Raw genomic sequence first — 17,205 nt, forward strand, 5'->3', positions numbered from 1 at the left:
CACGCCTGCAGCCACAGCCAGCCCTCTCACACCGCCTTGCACCTTTGCTCCCCTGCTCTTGGGGACACAGGCTTGTGCCTCCAAGTGCCACATGTGCTCTAGGGGCCGTGTCCCCCGCCCACCACAGCCTGGCTCCTGAGCCTCCAGCGTACCCCACTGACCTTACTCTCCGCTGCCAATCCCGGAGCCCTGGAAGAAGACAGCATCTGCTGGAATTTTTTTATTTAAATAAAATATACAACTCGGTGCATTTACCGTTTTCTGTTTTAAAAGTGGTAGATTTGAAAATTGCTGGGGGGGGGGCGTTGGGGATGGGTGGGCCCACTGACTGGACCTGGCTTCCCCAGTCTCCGAGGAGTGGCTGGGCTGGGTCAGAGCTTTTATAAAATGCGTGCGTGTGTGTGTGTATGTGTGTGTGTGCGTGTGTGTGCGCGGAGAAAGAGGGTGGTGAGGCCAGGCCCTGATGGCAAGGGGAGTGGTCCTCACGCCTCATGCCCCTGCAGCCTCCACCCCTGCTCCTCTCCCCTCCCCCACCCCCCTCCAGGACTAGACAGGCTTTGGATCAAGTCCTGCCGCCTTCCTTGAGGGGGGCAGGGGTGTGTGCAGAACTCAGGTTGAGGCTGCCACTTAAATCCTTCCTGCTCTGAGAACTCCCTGGGCCCGAGGGGCATCCTCCTGCCCACTGAAGACCCCAGCCAGGCGCCTAGTCTCTCCCCAAGACCCCAGGATCCTTCACCACCTTCTCTCCTGGATGGCTGTCTCCCTCTCCCTGTGGCCCATCCATGGAGATATTGGCCTGTCCCACATCCCAGGACAACTCAGGACCAAATCTGATCTTGAGTTCATTCTGGCTGGAGCATGGAGGGGGATTCTGGATGGACAAGGTGGGACCAGCCCTCCCCACTATGCAGGTCTTGGCATCCAAACCTGCTCCCGCCCAATAGGCAGGTCGAGTCAGACCACTAACCTTGGTCCTGGCAGGGTCTGGCTGGGGAGGAGGAGTGTGCCTCAGGAGGCATCTGAGCTGCTTTCACATCTGCCCCCATCTGAACCTGCTTCTGGCTCCCAGGTGCCTTCAGAATCAAGGCCAAAGCCCTCGGGCTGCCATCCAACGCCTCTGGATCTCCACCCAAAGCCCTGACTACACCTACACATCCACCTCGGCCCCGTCCTCACCGTGCACTCCATCCCACCCCCGCTCCCCTTTCCTCGCCTCCCCCTTTCTCTTTCCTTCCTCCTCTCTACATCCCACCTCTCAAGGCCTGGCTCAAGCCCACCACTGGCCACAGGAGGCCCTGCAAGGAGGCCCAGCCACCTCCTGTGTCCTGAGATCATAAGGTCCTGGAGCCCTCAGCCAAAGTTCTCTGGGCTCTCACCATAGCTTGTTGGAGCAGTGGGCTGGGCACATGAGGAGGGAACAGAAGAAACATGATTTATTGAGCACCTACTATGGTGTGTGCCAGGCGCTAGGCTGGGCATTTCACATCTGCTACTTTTCTCATCTGGTCCTCATAGGTCCTTGTGAGGAGGTACCATAATTATTCCCACTTTACAAATGAGGTAACAGACTCAGAAAGGTCAGATAACTAGCCCAAGGTCATAGAGCTATGAAGTGGCAGGGCTGGGATTTGAACCCAGGTCTGATTGCTTCCAAAATCTGGTCTCTTCCCACAGCACTACACTTGGAGACTAACTCAGTCCCTTTCAACAGTTGCTTCTGGAAGGGACATAGCACTTGGCCTCAGGCAGGCATGGATTTAAATCTCCAATCAGTCCTGGCTCTGCCACTCCTAGTTACATGATTCTGGAAAAACTGCCCAAACTCAGTGTCCTCATCTGTGAAATGGGGAGAATCAAAGTACCCACCTCATGGCCTTTGTGAAATTGAAGGAGTTAATGTGTGTAAAGTGCTAAACCAGTGCTTGGCACAGAGCAGACTCAATAAATAGAAGTTCCCCTCACCTCCCACTGTACAGATGGGAAAATGGAGGGCCCCCGGGGGTGACAGGATGTGCTTGAGGCCCCACAGGGAAGGAGGGGTCTTCTGCTTCTGTGTGGGGAGAGGTCAGGCTAGGACTGGATTTGAGACCAGAGATGGAGAGAAAGGGAGCCTGCTGAGAGGTCCTGGGGTCCTCTTCCCTGAGGACTGGAGAGAACATTTTCCCCAGACCCTGTGGTGCCCAGCCAGAGGGCCAAGGCGGGCTGCTGGATGTAAGGTGACCTGGGTGTCCTGGCAATGGGGTTAAAATGTGCACACATGTGAGTGGCTATCTACACGGCTCGGCAGAGCGCTACATAGCTATACATATACACATCTTACATACATGTACATATACATATTCATATTCATATACATATCTTGCTAAGTTTGCAGTAGAAAAAAAATGCAAGACTCTCAGGGCCCTGGCCCCGTTTTGTCTCAAGGACTCAGGTGACTGAGGCTCCCCAGGAACACATCGAGGGGCAACCCCTTCCTGGGGGGAACAAGATGACCACAGCTAAGGGTCTGGTGGTGACTGTTGCCCTAAAACAAATACAACAACAGACCCGCTCTAAGAAACCCCAAGGGTGGGTCACCCCCACGCCCGTCAAGCCCCAGAAACCCCCACCTGCCTTCTTCTGGCTTTTGCCTTTGGGCCCTGCCTGCCTCCCTGCCCCCTCCCTCCCTTTAGTGCTGAGTATTAAAATAGTCTATAAAAGCAAGTGACCAAAAATCTATAGCTCTAAGAATACCTGGTTATTTTCTGCTGTCTTTTGTTTTTCTGGTGTGGGTTTTTTTTTTTTTTTAATGATAATTATTATTGTTATTGGTATATCTCCTAATCACAGTTAAACCTGAAGGAAGAAAGAAGGGAGAAAAAAAGGAGAGAGAAGAGGGAGGGAGGGGCCCCGCTCATAGATTGGACGGCAGTTTGGAGCGCACTGGCTCAGACCTGGCCCCAGGTTCCCTCTGGGGGGCAGCAGTCAGAGGGGGCCCCCCAGGAGAGGCGGCTCTTGCCCCAAACAAAGAAAGAGGGGGTGGCAAAGAACCTGAGGATGTCTTCCGAGGCAGAGTGACATGCTGGCCGGGGAGGGCACCACAGGGCCTCCCCGGGGGACCGAGGCCCCCGCTGCCCCCGCTAGCGCCGCCAGCTCTGGGGACGAGCGGGAAGGCCGCCACGGACTCGCCCGAGGAGTGCGGAGACGCTCTGCGGAGAGTCTGCGCCCCGTCCTGGGGCAGGGCCGGCTGGGAGGCTGAGATGAGCTTGAGGTCCTGGGTGAGGCGGCCCGGGGTGAGCGGTGGCGTGCCCCGGCGCTGGGGCACCTGGGGGGCCGGGGGGCTGGAGGCGGGCGGCAGGAGCAAGGACCCGTGGGAGCCGGAGGCCCGGGGCGGGGCACTCGGGAAAGTTCTCGGGGGGCCGGGGCTGTGGCCCGGCGGGCTGAGACCTCCGCGGGGGGGAAAGGCTACGGGGGAAGCGCCCCCGGCGGCCCCCGCCACGAAGGACGGCCGCTCAGGTTGCCGCGGGGGCGTCTCTGGCGTGCTCGGCGGGCCGGCGGCCAGGCCGGGGCACAGCTCCCCGGGAGGCTGGCCCAGCTGCCCGGGGCTGGCCGACGGGGACCGGGAGGAGGGCGGGGGCGGCAGGAAGTGCTCCAGGAGCGCCAGGCCCCCCCGCGCCCCGGGCAGCGGGGGCGGCGGCCGGTCGGCCTGCGGCGAGCGGGCGCCGGGCTGCAGCGGCGTGAGCAGCGGGGAGTCGGACGAGGACAGGGAGCCGCCCAGCGCCCTGGGGAAGGGGCCGAGGCCGGCGGGCGCGGCGGCAGGGGCGCAGGCGGAGGGCGTGGGAGCCGGGGAGGAGCCGCCGGGCGCGGGCGGCGGGGAGGAGCCGGACGAGGGCAGGAGCGGGCTCAGGCCGGCGGGCGCGGAGAAGCCGGCCAGCTGCTGGATGTGGAAGGAGGAGGAAGACGGCGTGTCCGCCTGCGACGGGCTGCTGGCGGGCGAGGCGGAGCCCAGCGCCGACGGGATCAGGGACTGCAGCCGCTTCAGGTGCCTGGGCGTCTGCCCCGCCCCGAGGCCGCCTAGCCCGGGGCCGGGGGGCGGCCGGAAGATGGCGGCCGGCAGGCGGGGGTGGTGGGTGAGCGCGATGGCCACCGAGGTGGTGGCCGCGGCGGCCTGCAGCGGCGCCTGGATCAGCGGGGTCCAGATGACCGGCGTGGGCGTCGGGGTGGCGGAGGCGGCGGCCTGGACGCGGTGAGCGCAGTGGGCCATCTCGCGGTCATGCTGCACGATCTGCTGGATGATCTCGTTCTCCTGGTAGTTGAAGACGCCTGAGTTGAGGTCGTGCTGGACTTTGTGGAGGAGGATGGAGTTCTTCTTGCCTGGGCCACGGAACCAGAGCAGGGGCTCAGGCCGGAGCGGGAGGCGGGGCGTGGGGGGGCAGTGGGAGAGGGGTCCCCCTCCCGGCCACTGCCCTGCCCGGCCCCTCACCAATGCGGTCGAGGCGGTCCAGCGCCACCGTCTCGAAGGCCCGCCGCATCATGGGGTACTCCTCCAGCACCTCGTTGAAGTTGTCCACGCTCAGCGAGTAGAGGCGGCAGTAGGTGTCGGCCCTCACGCTGGCCGTGCGCCGACCCCGAGTCAGCAAGCAGATCTCTGCCAGGACAGCGGGAGTGGCGGGGGGCGGGGGGCTCGAAGGGGCCTCCTGCTCGCCCCCTTACCTGGGTCCCCACTGTCTGGTGGGGAAGCTTGACGGTCACAAGGCCCCATCCCCAGCGGTGACCACGCTAGATGCTCCCAAGTGCATGCCAGGCTCTTTCCCGGCTCTGGCACCCCCACGCTGGGCCACAGACACCCACCTCCAGGCAGTGGCCACAAAGGACCCCGAACTTCGTCCTCGGTGTCTCTCCAGCCCATTCCCCTGTCCCCCTAGAGTTCCCTGAGCCACCTCACCTCCAAAGTAGGAGCCGTCTGCCAACTTGGTCTCCTTGTTGCCCTTGGTGAGCACACTGACCACACCGTGCTGGATGAAGTACATCTTCTTGCCGATGGTGCCTTCACGGATGATGTAGTCCCCGGGCTGGAAGACCTCGAAGCGCAGCTTGGTCAGCATGGAGGTCACAAAGTTGGGGTCCGCATTGGCAAACAGAGGCATGGAGGCCACCAGCTTCCGGCAGTTAAAGTTGATGATCTCCTGCTCCCCAGACAGGGTGGACGGGCAGAGAGGGAGGAGGTGAGGGAGCTGCCGGGCAGGAGGGAAGTTCCCCTCCCCGCCGCTGCCGCCCCCGGCTCACCTCCCTCAGCGGCTCGCTCAGCTCGCCCAGGATGCTCTCCTCGTCGAACATCTTGCCCTGGTAGCGGTGCTCGTAGTAGTCGTGGATGCGCTGCCGCGTGTCGGGCGGGAGCTTGTGGAAGGACATGTACTGCTCCACCTGCTTGTACTGAGTGCGGGGGGAGAGGGAGAGGGCGTCAGCTCCCGAGGGCCCCGGCCCCCCTGGTGACCAGACGCTGAGATCCTCGGTGTGGGTGTGCCCCCAACCACGGCCCTGACTCCCAGCCACTTGGGGCGGGGAGGGGCTCCATCAGAGTGCTAAGGGCCCTGGAGATGGCCGGGGACAACAGGGGCCGTCCAAAGGCCCGTTCTGGGCCAACCGACCAGGAGCGCATCAAGTTTCCTCTGCACATGGGTCTTTTCTGTGTCACGCTGTGGACCAGAGAGGCCTCACTGGCCTTGGAGGAGCTCTTTGCCACCAGCAGTCACAGGGCCTGGGCAGCAGGGTTGGGCTGCAGGGGGTTAGGGGGGCCGGAGGCTAAAGTCAGGATGCCTGACCCATCAGAGGCTGTGTATCCAAACATGGCCCCCGGCTGACTCCAAGTCATTTTGTTGAAGAGGGACGCTAGCCCACGGGAGGACCAGGGTAGAACAAGGTCCTTCATCAGAGGTTGGGGATAAGAGATTTGGGAGCCTAAATGCCCAGGGCTCAAGCAAATATGAAATGCTCCCATCCACCCAGCGGTGAAGGGTGGGTGCTGCTCCAGCCGTCCCAGGACTGTGGGTGCAGAGTGGGGGTCCACAGGGGCACGCTAGGCAGAAACAGATTAGGCAAGAACAGAGTCTTCCCACACTGAGATGGAAGGGAAGTTCCTATACCCCGGGAACAAGCAGAAGAGGGGAGCCTGTTCTCACACATTGGGGCTCCCAAGAGGCGGGGACAGAGTGCGGCTGCAGACAGATGCCAGCAGGCAACCGAGGGCTGGGAGATGAAGTTTCTGTGCGTTCTTCCAGCCAAGCTGGCTCTGTCTGCTCGAGGTTGTGCCCAGCCCCAGGAGACAGGGACTTCCCAGCTGGCTATGGGGACAGGGGCAGTCAGAACAGCTAGAGCTGTATTTTAGAGAATTCCCCACACCTGGAGCATCAGTAATGGTGGGGAGGCAGGGTCTGGAGACGGGGCGGGAGCTGGAAGCTTATTGAAGTGATCCAGGCGAGAGCTGGTAGTGGGGACCAAGGGGAGGCAATACATTTCTGAGAGATTTATGGGCAAATCATATTGGATGGAGAGCCATTAGCTAAAGAACGAAATAAAGACAATTCTCAAATGGAAAGTCACAAGCAGCTTGACTCTGCCCTCAAATGAACTCTGGTGCTTTTTCTAAACTATCCCTGATTGTAGTCCCCCATCCTGGTCCCACACGGAGCCCTGACCCTGGTCTCACACTGAGTCCTGACTGGGTCACAGGCTGGGCACTGACCCGGGCCCACACTGATCCCTCACCTGGCTCTGGACTAAGCCCTGGCCTTTATAACCTGACTCCTCTTCTCCTTCCCCTTTCCAGCCCCCTCACTCCTAACCCAGGACGCTTTGTTCTAATCAGGCTGGTTTCTTTCCTACCCATCTGCATACACCTTTGCTCATGCTCATCATGATGACTAGCCTAGAATTCTCTTCTGCCTTCTTCCTCTGCCTCCCCAAACTGCCCCTCCCACCCTGCCCTGGTCTTGCAGACTCTCCCGACCTTTCCTTTTGGCAGCTTGGGACCTGGGCCTCCGTGTCTTGGTCACCACACCAAGGGACAGCACCTAGGGCAGGCAGGCAGCCAGTTAATCAATACACACTGAGTCCTGCGATGTGCCAGACACCAGGAATTCAATGGGGAGGCATAGACCTGGGTCCTGCCCTCACGGAGCCACAGCCTGGATGGGCAAGATGGACGCTAAACAACGGACCACACAGAGGAAATAAATATGGCAGGAGTTCCGACTGTGGTGAAGGGGAATTAGAGGGCACCATGGGGTCACATGATGGGTGGGACTGATGGGGTCACAGAAGGCTCACCAAGGTGAAGTGCAGGCTGAGAGGTGCAGAAGTGGTCGGGTGAAAAGGAAAGAGGAGAGTTCCAGGCTAGTGTCTGTGCCAAGGCCCTGTGGCAGGAGGACACGTGTGGGGGGTGGGCAGGCCTGGCGAGGCTGGAATGGAGGGCTGTAGGCCCATGGCATGATCTGGGCATGAGAAGGGCAGGGGCCAGATTATGCCCCTTAAATGCCAGGCTGAGGAAACCCACCTTGGAGTTCCTCTGCATCTATGAGTAACGTGAAGACTTTGACGAGTTTTAAGCAGGATGATATGATCAACTTTACATTTTTTTAAGTGCCTGCTCTAATCTGCCATGCGGAGCATGGAGAGGAAGGTGGCAGATGGAGCCCACTTAGCCAATAAATATTGAATAGCCTGCTCTGTGCTCACACAGTCTTAGCGGTTGGCATGTATTACTCACTCCTCATAAACCGAATGATGTGACCCCTTCTATTTACTGTCTCCATCTTACAGATGAGCAAATGGGGCACAGAGATGGGAAGTAACATGCCCACAGAGATGGGAAGTAGCCGGACAGCCGGTTATATCATTTGGGTCCCACTGCCCAGGGAGAGCTAGAAGGACCAGCCAGAGGGGGAGGAGGAAAGCTGAGAGTGTGCAGTTACAGAAACCAAGTGCGGAGCCAAGAAGGGAGTGGTAACTGTCAAATACCACTGAGATGCTGAGCGAGGGGAGGACCCGAAAGGAGCCATTGGCTTTTAGCAGTGCAGAGGGCACTGGGGAACTTCAATTCAACGGGCTGAGCCATGGATTCAGCAATCCTAAACAACGTGGGGGTTTGTTTGTTTTAGGAACTTGTCCATGAAAAACAGGCAGACAACAGAAAAATGAGCAGCCGAGGCCAGATGATGGTAGAGGGCAGAACTCGTCGGCCCCACCAGACCCACCGGCTGCCAGCCTGTTTTCCCTGGGGGTCACCGGGTTCTCCCGAGGCAGCCCAGGATGGACCACAGCTTTCCGCCCTACCTTTTCCTGGTACTGGCGCCGGGAGGAGTCCAGGGACTGGATGAGGGCGGTGGCGTGGCCGATGAACATGGCGTAGCAGGTGGCGCCCACAATCATGCTGAGCATGGTGAGCCAGACATCCGACATGCCCACGGGCGCCTGCCGTCCATACCCGATGCACAGCATGTGGCTCATGGCCTTGAAGAGGGCGTAGGAATACTGCTTTCCCCAGGAGTTGTTCTGTGGACAGATTATGGGGTGGGTAGTGAATGGCCGCCCTCTCACTAGCAGCTAGAAAGGTCGGTACCACCTCGTACCCCTCAACCTAACTCTTTCCCAGTGGCTGAGCCCAGGGAGGGCTTCCAGCCTTGCTGCTGGCTGAAAGCCTTGGGTGAGGGGCAGGAGGCCCATGCTGGTGACCTGTGGTGACAGCGAATCCCCGACTCGGGCCTTTCTCTTGCTCTGGGGGACATGGATCAGGCTAGAAGCCCCAGCAAAAGGAGGGGAGCCAGCCTCGCCCCCCTCTGACTTCTCAATCCCCATAGGGCCGCCTGGAGCCCCCCCAAGCAGCCAAAGGCTGCAGGCTGAGCCACCCTGCTGTCCTCCACTTGCTGAAATAGCTCCATCCCCCCCCCCCAAACTTCTACCAAGTGAAGCCCATTTCCCCACTGACCTCAATTATAAAACCAGATATGCTTCCCCTGGGGGGACAGGCTCCGGCAGACTGAGCCAAAAACACTGTCCTCATTTTGGGTGAGCAAAGTTGAAGCGCTGCAGAGCTAACTCGCCTCCTGGGTGAGCCCTGCCGGAATGGGTCCAGGGCTGAGGACCCGCTAGTCCTCCCCCGCCAGGAGCTGGACTGTGTGGAACAGACACTGCTTGGGGGCAGGAGGAGGGAGGAAGGGAGTGAGCGAGGCTCCTGGCTATTTTTGTCTCCAAAGCCAGTCAGTGTCTCAAGGAAGTCTCCGTGTGGGAATGCTGGGCGCAGAAGGGCCATCTCCTGAATTTAGTGCATGTGTGGGCCTGTCCCCCTCACACAGTGGAAACTGTCCCCAAAGAGGAAGCTGCCAAATGAACCCCAGCATCTGCCACCTCCCCACTGTCTCCCTGTTCACACAGGGGACGTATTTGCAACTATGCGCAGGACTTTGTGCAGGAACCACAGAACTGGTGCCCAGAGCCCCAAACCCTTCCGTGGTCAGCAGGCCGTTCCCAGCACCTGGAGAAAGGCCCAGGAGCTCCTAGCCCTGTTCAAGGTCGCTCAGATGGTCCCAGACAAAGCTGAGCTGGTCTGGTTGCTCTGGGTCCAGACCAGGTTGGGTGGTCAGGGGGGCTGATCCTGGGGTGCTGGCCCCGGCTCCCTGCCTGGGGACCTGGGGTGGCCCCCAGCTGTCTCTAGTCAGGGCTTGGGGCCTTATTGCTGAGCCTCTGGGGACCGGGAAATTCAATCCATATGGCCGATTCATTTACACTTAGCTCATCAAAAGGCTGTTTTGTAAAGGCCTATTTGATGCTGAAAGATGCCTTGGGGTCTCTTTCACCTCTTTCAAAGCTGGTTTCTCCTCCCCTAGGGCTCTGGGGATTTGCCCGCCAGCCCAAACCACACAGACAGGGAGGGAGAAGGAGGGAGGCAGGGTTCACCAGACCCTGAGAAATGGCCACAGGTCCAGGGGGTCCTCACCCCGCCTGGTGCCCACTCTGTCCATGGGAGGCGCCCGGGGGTGGGGAGGGGGGCTCTGCGCTATGGCTTTCCAGCCCCCATTCCATCTTCCCTCCCCCACCACAGGGTTGGTGGTAGGGAGGTGGTAAGCCCTTCAGGCTCAGGAGGAGCCAGTGTGCGTCTGAGGGGTGGGGGCTGGGGGGGCAGGGAAGGGAAGGGGCGGAGAGGGGACAGCCCCGCTCAGCTGCCGGAGCAGAAGGTGGCTAGCCCGGTCTAGGCGCTGCCAACCGTGCTCCTCACAGGTTTCTCTTCCCAGGCTTTTAGGGTTGGTCTGCCTCCCGGGAACGGAGGGAGGAGGGCAGGAGCCCCCAGCCCAGCTTTGCCACACTTGAAACCGTCTGAGAATGACCAGGTCTTCACCTCCTAGGGTGAAGTCAGGGCCAAACGCTGAGGCTCCCGTTAGAAGGCCGCGGGGTGAGCGGGACACAGCCCAGGGCTCTGGGACGGACCTCTACCCGTTAGAGCCCTGTGCGCTCGGGCACCAAGCGGGCCCCTGGGGATCCCACGTGCTGGGTCCCAGCTCGCGGCCTGCCTGTGCCCCGCCCCCCTCTCCCCGAGGCGCAGAGGGGGCGCGGAGCTGGGCGCTCACCACCATGTTGTTGATAGACACCCAGCAGTCGTCGGGGAAGTCCTGCAGCATGGGCACCAAGAACTGCAGGCAGCCGTCCCAGTGGCAGAGCAGCAGCATCATGCCGATGAGGTTCACTATGCGCACCACGGCGCTCGCCAGGTCGTAGGTCATGTGGAAGATCTGTAGGCAGAGGGGAGGAAACTGGCCTAGGTGGGCGGCTGGCCGGGAGAGGGCGTGGCCCCTGCGGCTGCTGGCGGGCACTGCCCCCCGGGGACTGGGCAGAGCAGCTGGCCTGGGGCAGGTGCAGGCGGGGGCCAGGGTGGGAGGTGGCAGGAAGGTGGCCTGGAAGAGGCACAGAGCAAGCTGTGGGGCCCCAGAGGGACGCCTCCTGGGATTCATGCAGATGGGGGTTCTGCCCCGGGGAAGCCCAGCCCTCCGGGCCGGATACCTGAAGGGAGGGCACCCGGAGGCCCCCGCAGCCCCAGAGTGGGCAGAGAAGCTGCCTCATCAGCTTGCCTAGGCCATGAAGACGACAGGGAGAAGAGCCAGCCAGCTTGAGGCTCCTCAGGGGACCACGGTCTATCGTCACGCTAGGGCCACGGTGTTTCCCCAGCGGCAGTGGGCTCTGCTTAAGGCAGCCACGGAACCGAAGGGGAAGCAGCATGGACACAGGGGCTCCCAGTTCACACAGACCTTGATCCCAGGCCCACTTCTACCCAATCCCCAGCTGTGAGACCTTGAGCAAGCCCCTGAACCTCTCTGATTATGTTTCCTCATCTGGAAAATGGCAATAAAAATTCTTACCCGAGTGGACTGTCAAAGGGATTAAATTATACATATAAAGTGCTCGCTACTATAGAAATGTTCCACAAATTGTGAACCATTATTAATTGATGGGTTGTTAATAATTAATCTTTATGATTAGTTCATATGTAGTGGTAGTCACACTCTCCTGTATTGCTTAATAAAGTACAGCCACTGCAACCCCAGCCTAGCACCACCCGTGCACCCCCACTCCTGTGGCTCCTAGTGGGAGGCTGAAGCCTGGCGGGGCAGGGCCAGGGTGGGCACATCCCAGCATCCCTGCCCCCCCAGCCCCGCCCTCCTCCCAGAGCTGCTGCTTGGTCTGGTATCACGGGGATCCCCATGCTGACAGGACAATGAAGGGACAGAGAGCTGGAAGGAAGTCTAGAGGGAGGTCTCTAGAAGCTCTGGTCTTGCCCCTGGCCTGGAAGACTCTGGGGGTGGGATGGGGTAGACTTTGGTGGCTGGTGGCGGGATATGCTGATACTAGTGACTTGGTTTCCCCTTCTGAAATGCGGGCTTAGTTTGGGGCTAGGTTCTGAAAAGCCAAACATGAGTACTATTTGTCCATCACCCCCAGGGGCGCGCCCACCTGCGGCCCCCTTACTAACACTACTCGGCATGTTCCAGCAGAAAGGCGATGGAGTCTTTTCAGGATGAAGCAGACCCTGGAAAGGTTCATGAAGGATGGCGCTCCATCACCCCCACGGCCCCCGTGACAGAGGGACAGTAACACCACATCTGAGTGTGGGCCCGTGGGCCCACAGCCATCGTCCCATTTAAACTCACAACAAGCCTTTGCTGAAAATATTCATAATCCATTTTCCACCAAGGCTCAGAGAAGCAAAGGCTCTGGCCACTGTCATGGTGGCAGTGGGAGAGGCACGTCCGAGCCCAGGGCTGCCTGCAGATTATCAGACTGGCCCAGTGAGGGAAGGACGGTTTTCAGGAGTTCTGTCTTGCAGATGGAACAACTCAAACCCAACGTGGCTGAGCGATGTGGCTGGATTCACACGGCCAGGGGACCCAGGGCCAGCCCGAACTCCCAGCATCTCGCCTCCATAAGCCCCGTGCTCTAAGCGTGCCGGCTCCCCGCCGAAATGCTGCGTCCGTGTAAGGGCCGTGGGGCACGAGAGACCAGGCAGGGCAGTACGGGCCCCAGGCCGCGTCTAGGAGGCCGAGCATGCCCGAGCATGACAGCAGTGCTTCCGTCTGTCCGTCCGTCCGTCCACAGCCGGCCTTGCCCTGGGGCCTGGGTCCCAAGCCCGGGAAGCTCCTCAGCCTCTCCCCACCATCCCCAGCAGCTCCTGAGTACCAGCACCCCAGCTGCGGCTCTGAGGGGAGATCTCACTTCTGGCTGCTCACTGCTTAGGTGGATATCATAGCTCTATGACCTTGGGCAAGTCACCAACCTTTCCAACTCTCGGTTGACCAGGAGGCCACCAGCTCCCCAGACTCAAAGGATAGGGAAGGCAAGTGACGTGGGGCCATCCAGTCTCAGAGATGGCCAGCCCTCACGTCCCACCACATCTCAGCCTCCCCTCAGCTAAGACAAGCTAGACATCTGCCCCCCATTTCTCGAGGTTGCCGGAGAAATTAAACTGGCTAAGATAGTCCTCTGGGCCCCGAAAACAACATGGGCGGGGTCATTGTTATGAAGCTCCCTCATTTCCCAATTGCTATGGACTGAATGTTTGTGTCCCCCCAAATTCATACGTTGAAGCCCAAACCCCCACGGTGATGGCATTAGGAGTTGGGGCCTTTAGGAGGTGATAAGGTCATGAGGGGTGGAGCCCCCATGAATGGGGTCCGTGCCCGAAGAAGAGACACGGAGGAGGATCTTTCTCTGCCATGTGAGGACAGAGCAAGAAGGTGGCCATCCACAAAGGAGGACGAGGGCCTCAGGCAGAAGCCAACCATTCCGGCACCCCGCTTTGTCCTCCCAGCCTCCAGAACTGCGAGAAATAAACGTTTGTTGTTTAAGCCCCCAGGTCTGCCGTATTCTGTTCGAACAGCCCAAGCTGGACAGTGCTTACGAGAGTACTATGCACTATGCCACCCTACAGTATACAGTATATTACAGTGCTAGAGCTTCAGGTAGCCTCAGACCCCTTTCAGAAGGCGTCCCAGCCTGGGACAGCTCACGGAGACCGCCCCTCTGCATGAATCACTCCGCGCCTTAGAAACAGAGGTATCCGGGTTGGTATATTTTTATGCAATACCTGCTTCTCTTTGGGTATCGCCTATGTTTTTTTTGTTCCTTCGTAGCTCATCTTCCTCCAGGATCAGGTCCTTCTCTAGTTTTGCCTTTATCATGACCTCAGCAATGAATGGGGCAGAGCATGTGGGAGGGTCTCAGGAACTGTGAAGTGCTTCGTGACAGAGATAAAGGGGAAGGTGACGATGACCGGGATGAGGATGATGGCGGTGATGCGGATCAAGGCCGCCACGAGTGTACATGGTGGCATTTGGAAAAGGCCCCACTCTAGGCAGGTGCAGCCGACGGGGACTCTGCCTCTGCCTTCGTGGGAAGAAAAAGGTGACTCTTCCTACAGGTGGGCACAGACTCATGTGTCCTGCAGAGCGTGGTGGTGGTGATGGTGCCCGGAGCTGGCCTGAAGAAGCAGGCGGATGCTGGAAGGGGGCCCAGTGGAGGTGGGGAGGGGTGGGAGGGTGGGAGTTTTTGGTGGTCGGGAGGGGTACTGTGGCTGGCAAAGCCAAAGGCACTGACATGGTGAAATACGAGCTTCCTGCCAAGAGCCGGTCGGGGCGGGGGGCACAGCCATCCAGGCTCGGAGGTACCCCAGGTGGTGAGGACATGCACCCCAGCCCAAACACTATGGCACACAGGTATGCTTGCTGAGAGTAAGGCTGGTCGTTGCCGGGAGAAACAGCTGAACACTTGTGTGTCCCCGCTGTGGGCTGGGGCCATAGGCCGCCTGCAAGTCAGCTGCACTGCACAAATATTTATCTTGCTCTTTATACCTCATTAAAAGCCCCTTTTATGATGTTGGTTCTGACTGTGGGAGTTGAGTACCTTCATTTCCAGCCCCGCAAGGCTCGCTGGGCAGGCAGCCTGGGCGCCTCGCTCTCTGTGCCCCACATGGCCCTCAGGGGAGGGGGGTGCTCCGCAGCTTCCAGGCCACAGTGCAGACAGAGTGACATGTCTTCCACCTCGGCCAAGCACCTTCTCTGCTCTGAGCCTCTTTCCTCATCTGTGTAATGGGTCAATAACTACCAGCTCCCAGGGATGTCTTGGGGATCAGGAGAGATGATGTCCACAGCTGATATACAGTAGGTACTCAATGCATGTTGGTTCCTTTCCTTCCCTCTCTTCCCCAGCCTTCGAACAAAGAGTTCTTTTCTCAGGCCTGGGGAGAGACCAGAAACTGGAGTTTCCGCTGAGGCCTCTCTTGGGGCCGGGTTGAGTTCCCTTCCAGGGAGACTCGTTTTCTCCCCAAGAAAAAAGAACAACTTCTCCCTGTGTCTCAGGGACCAGTGACCACACTGGGGTCAGCAATCCCAGGCCTGAGAGGATGGCTGATGCACGTGTGTCCTGGGGACCTGGAGGTGGCCAAACTGAGGGTCACCCTGGGTCCCTTCCTGGGGCCTACAGAGAGCACCGAGCCCTACCCCTAGGACCACTCCTCGATTCTGAAAGAGATAGAAAAATTGAGGCCCGTGGGGGAGGAGACTCATCAGGAAGCTCGCCGCGGCCCAGCCTCCTGCCTCCAGGCTTCCTGCCATGGCTCCTGGCTACTGAGAGAAAGAGGATGCTGGGATAGGTCGCTGGGGTGCTGGGCCTGCAGGGGAACATCGGGGGTGGGGGGGATGGACCACTGTTTCTAACAATAGCCTCTGTGCCTGTAACAAGCTCACACCTCAGAGGGAGGGAAGTGGCTTGGCTGGGAGAGGCTGGGGAGGAAGATGCTGACCTAGATCGCCTGGGATGGAGGCAGAGGCTGACGTCCTCTAAGAGGGTGGCTTACACCTGCCGAGACCCTCCACCTCCCCTGACTCCCAACACCTGCTAGTAACACTTGCGGACTCTCTGACAGGGGCGCTGCGCTGGGCCGGGCGAGGCAGCTGAAGCCTGGGGGTCGGCAGTCTGGCCTCTCCACAGCTTCTCCGGGGGCCTCGGGCAAGCTGCTGCTTCTTCACAGCTGGCTGACCTTCTAGCCCCCACCCAGGGCCACGACAGTGTCCTCAGGGTCAGCTCACATCATCCTTGCCAGGGGAGGCTGGTGTGGGGACCAAGCCCCAACCCCCTAGAACATCAGAGGCCACCTGACAGTCGGGAAAACTGAGGCCCCCAAGGGGAAGAGATTCATACAGGGAGTTAGAGGAGGAGAGACAGCAGGGTTTTCTCTACTGAATACCTCTCTTCCCTTGTCCCCTGTAGACCTGGGACTTCCAGGGTGTCCCTGCTCTTTGCCTCCAGGCCAAGCTGAGGCAAGAAGCCCCAGGGCTAGGGCAGGCTGTGGAGGATGTGAAGAAAGGGTACCTGGGGCCAGTTGGGAAAGTCCAGTCCCATCCCAGAGTCCAGTGGGAGCCCTTGGCTGGGCGGTGTGCCCAAAGAAGTCAACTCAAAGCAATTTCCTCCCCAGCTGGTAGGCCAGATAAGGGTGTGTGTGGAGGGGGTGGGAGTCATCTCTTTGGTCTCCTGGGATCTGCCTTCCTGCCCAGGAGACTGAGTACCCATGTTCAGTTCAGAGCCCTGACCTGAGGCCTCCTGGGGCCTCTGTCTACCCCAGGGAAGGGCCAGGGCGAGAGCCTGCCTGACCAGTTCTGGGTAGCCCAGAGAGTAGCCAGGCCAGAGAGGCATGGGGACAGAAGCTCTGGACTGAGCTCCCAGGATGTGTGGTGCAGGGACAGTAACAGAAGCACTTAGTTTCTATTCCAGGGCTCACTCTGCAGGGCCACGGGCAAGTGTGGCAAATTCTCCCCAAACACTATGGCCCCAGGGACCAGGCATCAGGAAGCAGCAAGGGTTGTTCCCAGGGGGCAGGGGTCTGGAGCCTTGAAGCAATGCCGGAGAAGGAGAAGAGTGGCTACTTGTCTGCTTTTAGTGATAGTCTAGCTGCAAGTTCAAGACAAAAAGAAGGCTAGGGGGGTCTTCGGGACTGAGGGAGCCAACATGGTCCGGAAGTCTGCCCGGAGGTCTCTAGGGTCCACCCTCTGGACCGTGGTATTTCTACTTGGGACAGAAAACAAGAGACAAGCCTGTGAGGGCGCTCCAGGAAATCTGCCTCTGTTCTTCCTCTGCAGCCGCTCAGAGGGGCCCCAGCCCCCCAGCCCCACCCCAACATTCTCCGTGCCTGGATGTCCCAAAGGTACCTCAAACCCAACCCATCACATAGAACTCCTTACCCCACCCCTCGACTTGCTCGGCTGCCCGCCTTCCCAATCTCAGCTGGGAGTCGTCCCTAACAGAGGGACAGACGACAGAATCAAAGTCATCCTGCTTTCAGGCCACCTAAGAATGCAGGAACCCAGAGTCAGGAGGCCCAGTTCCAACATCCTACCACTGGGCCTGCTGGACCTTCTGACCCTATTCCTCACGGACAAACAGGAATTATCAATCCCGCCTGCTTTACCTTGACGCTAGGTGTGAGGAGCCAATAAAATAAAGGGTAAAAAATATTTGGGGGTGCCCGGGTGGTGCAGCCAGTTAAGCATCTGACTCTTGGTTTCGGCTCAGGTCGTGATCTCAGGGTCATGAGATCAAGCCCCACATCAGGCTCTGCACTCAGCGTGGAGTCTGCTTGAGATTCTCTCTGAGAGGATTCTGCCCCTCCTGCTTGTGCTCTCTCCTTCTCTC

At 59.4% G+C, this 17,205-nt stretch overlaps 1 protein-coding gene across 1 annotated transcript in view; it reads right to left on the reverse strand.

Moving 5' to 3' along the window:
* Positions 1 to 2,893: 2,893 nt before the first annotated feature.
* The window catches only part of HCN4 (hyperpolarization activated cyclic nucleotide gated potassium channel 4), a 40,916-nt gene continuing 26,604 nt past the window's right edge, over positions 2,894 to 17,205 (reverse strand). The window contains exons 3-8 of the mRNA XM_034993724.1: positions 10,599 to 10,760; positions 8,311 to 8,529; positions 5,266 to 5,412; positions 4,925 to 5,165; positions 4,463 to 4,627; positions 2,894 to 4,353 (exon numbers count right to left, since the gene is read on the reverse strand). Of these exons, the coding sequence (XP_034849615.1) occupies positions 2,894 to 4,353; positions 4,463 to 4,627; positions 4,925 to 5,165; positions 5,266 to 5,412; positions 8,311 to 8,529; positions 10,599 to 10,760 (2,394 nt within the window). The remainder of the gene's footprint in view (positions 4,354 to 4,462; positions 4,628 to 4,924; positions 5,166 to 5,265; positions 5,413 to 8,310; positions 8,530 to 10,598; positions 10,761 to 17,205) is intronic.

This window comes from Mirounga leonina, unplaced genomic scaffold, assembly GCF_011800145.1.
Source record: "Mirounga leonina isolate KUSES-001 unplaced genomic scaffold, KU_Mleo_1.0 Mir_91, whole genome shotgun sequence".
Taxonomy (NCBI): domain Eukaryota; kingdom Metazoa; phylum Chordata; class Mammalia; order Carnivora; family Phocidae; genus Mirounga; species Mirounga leonina.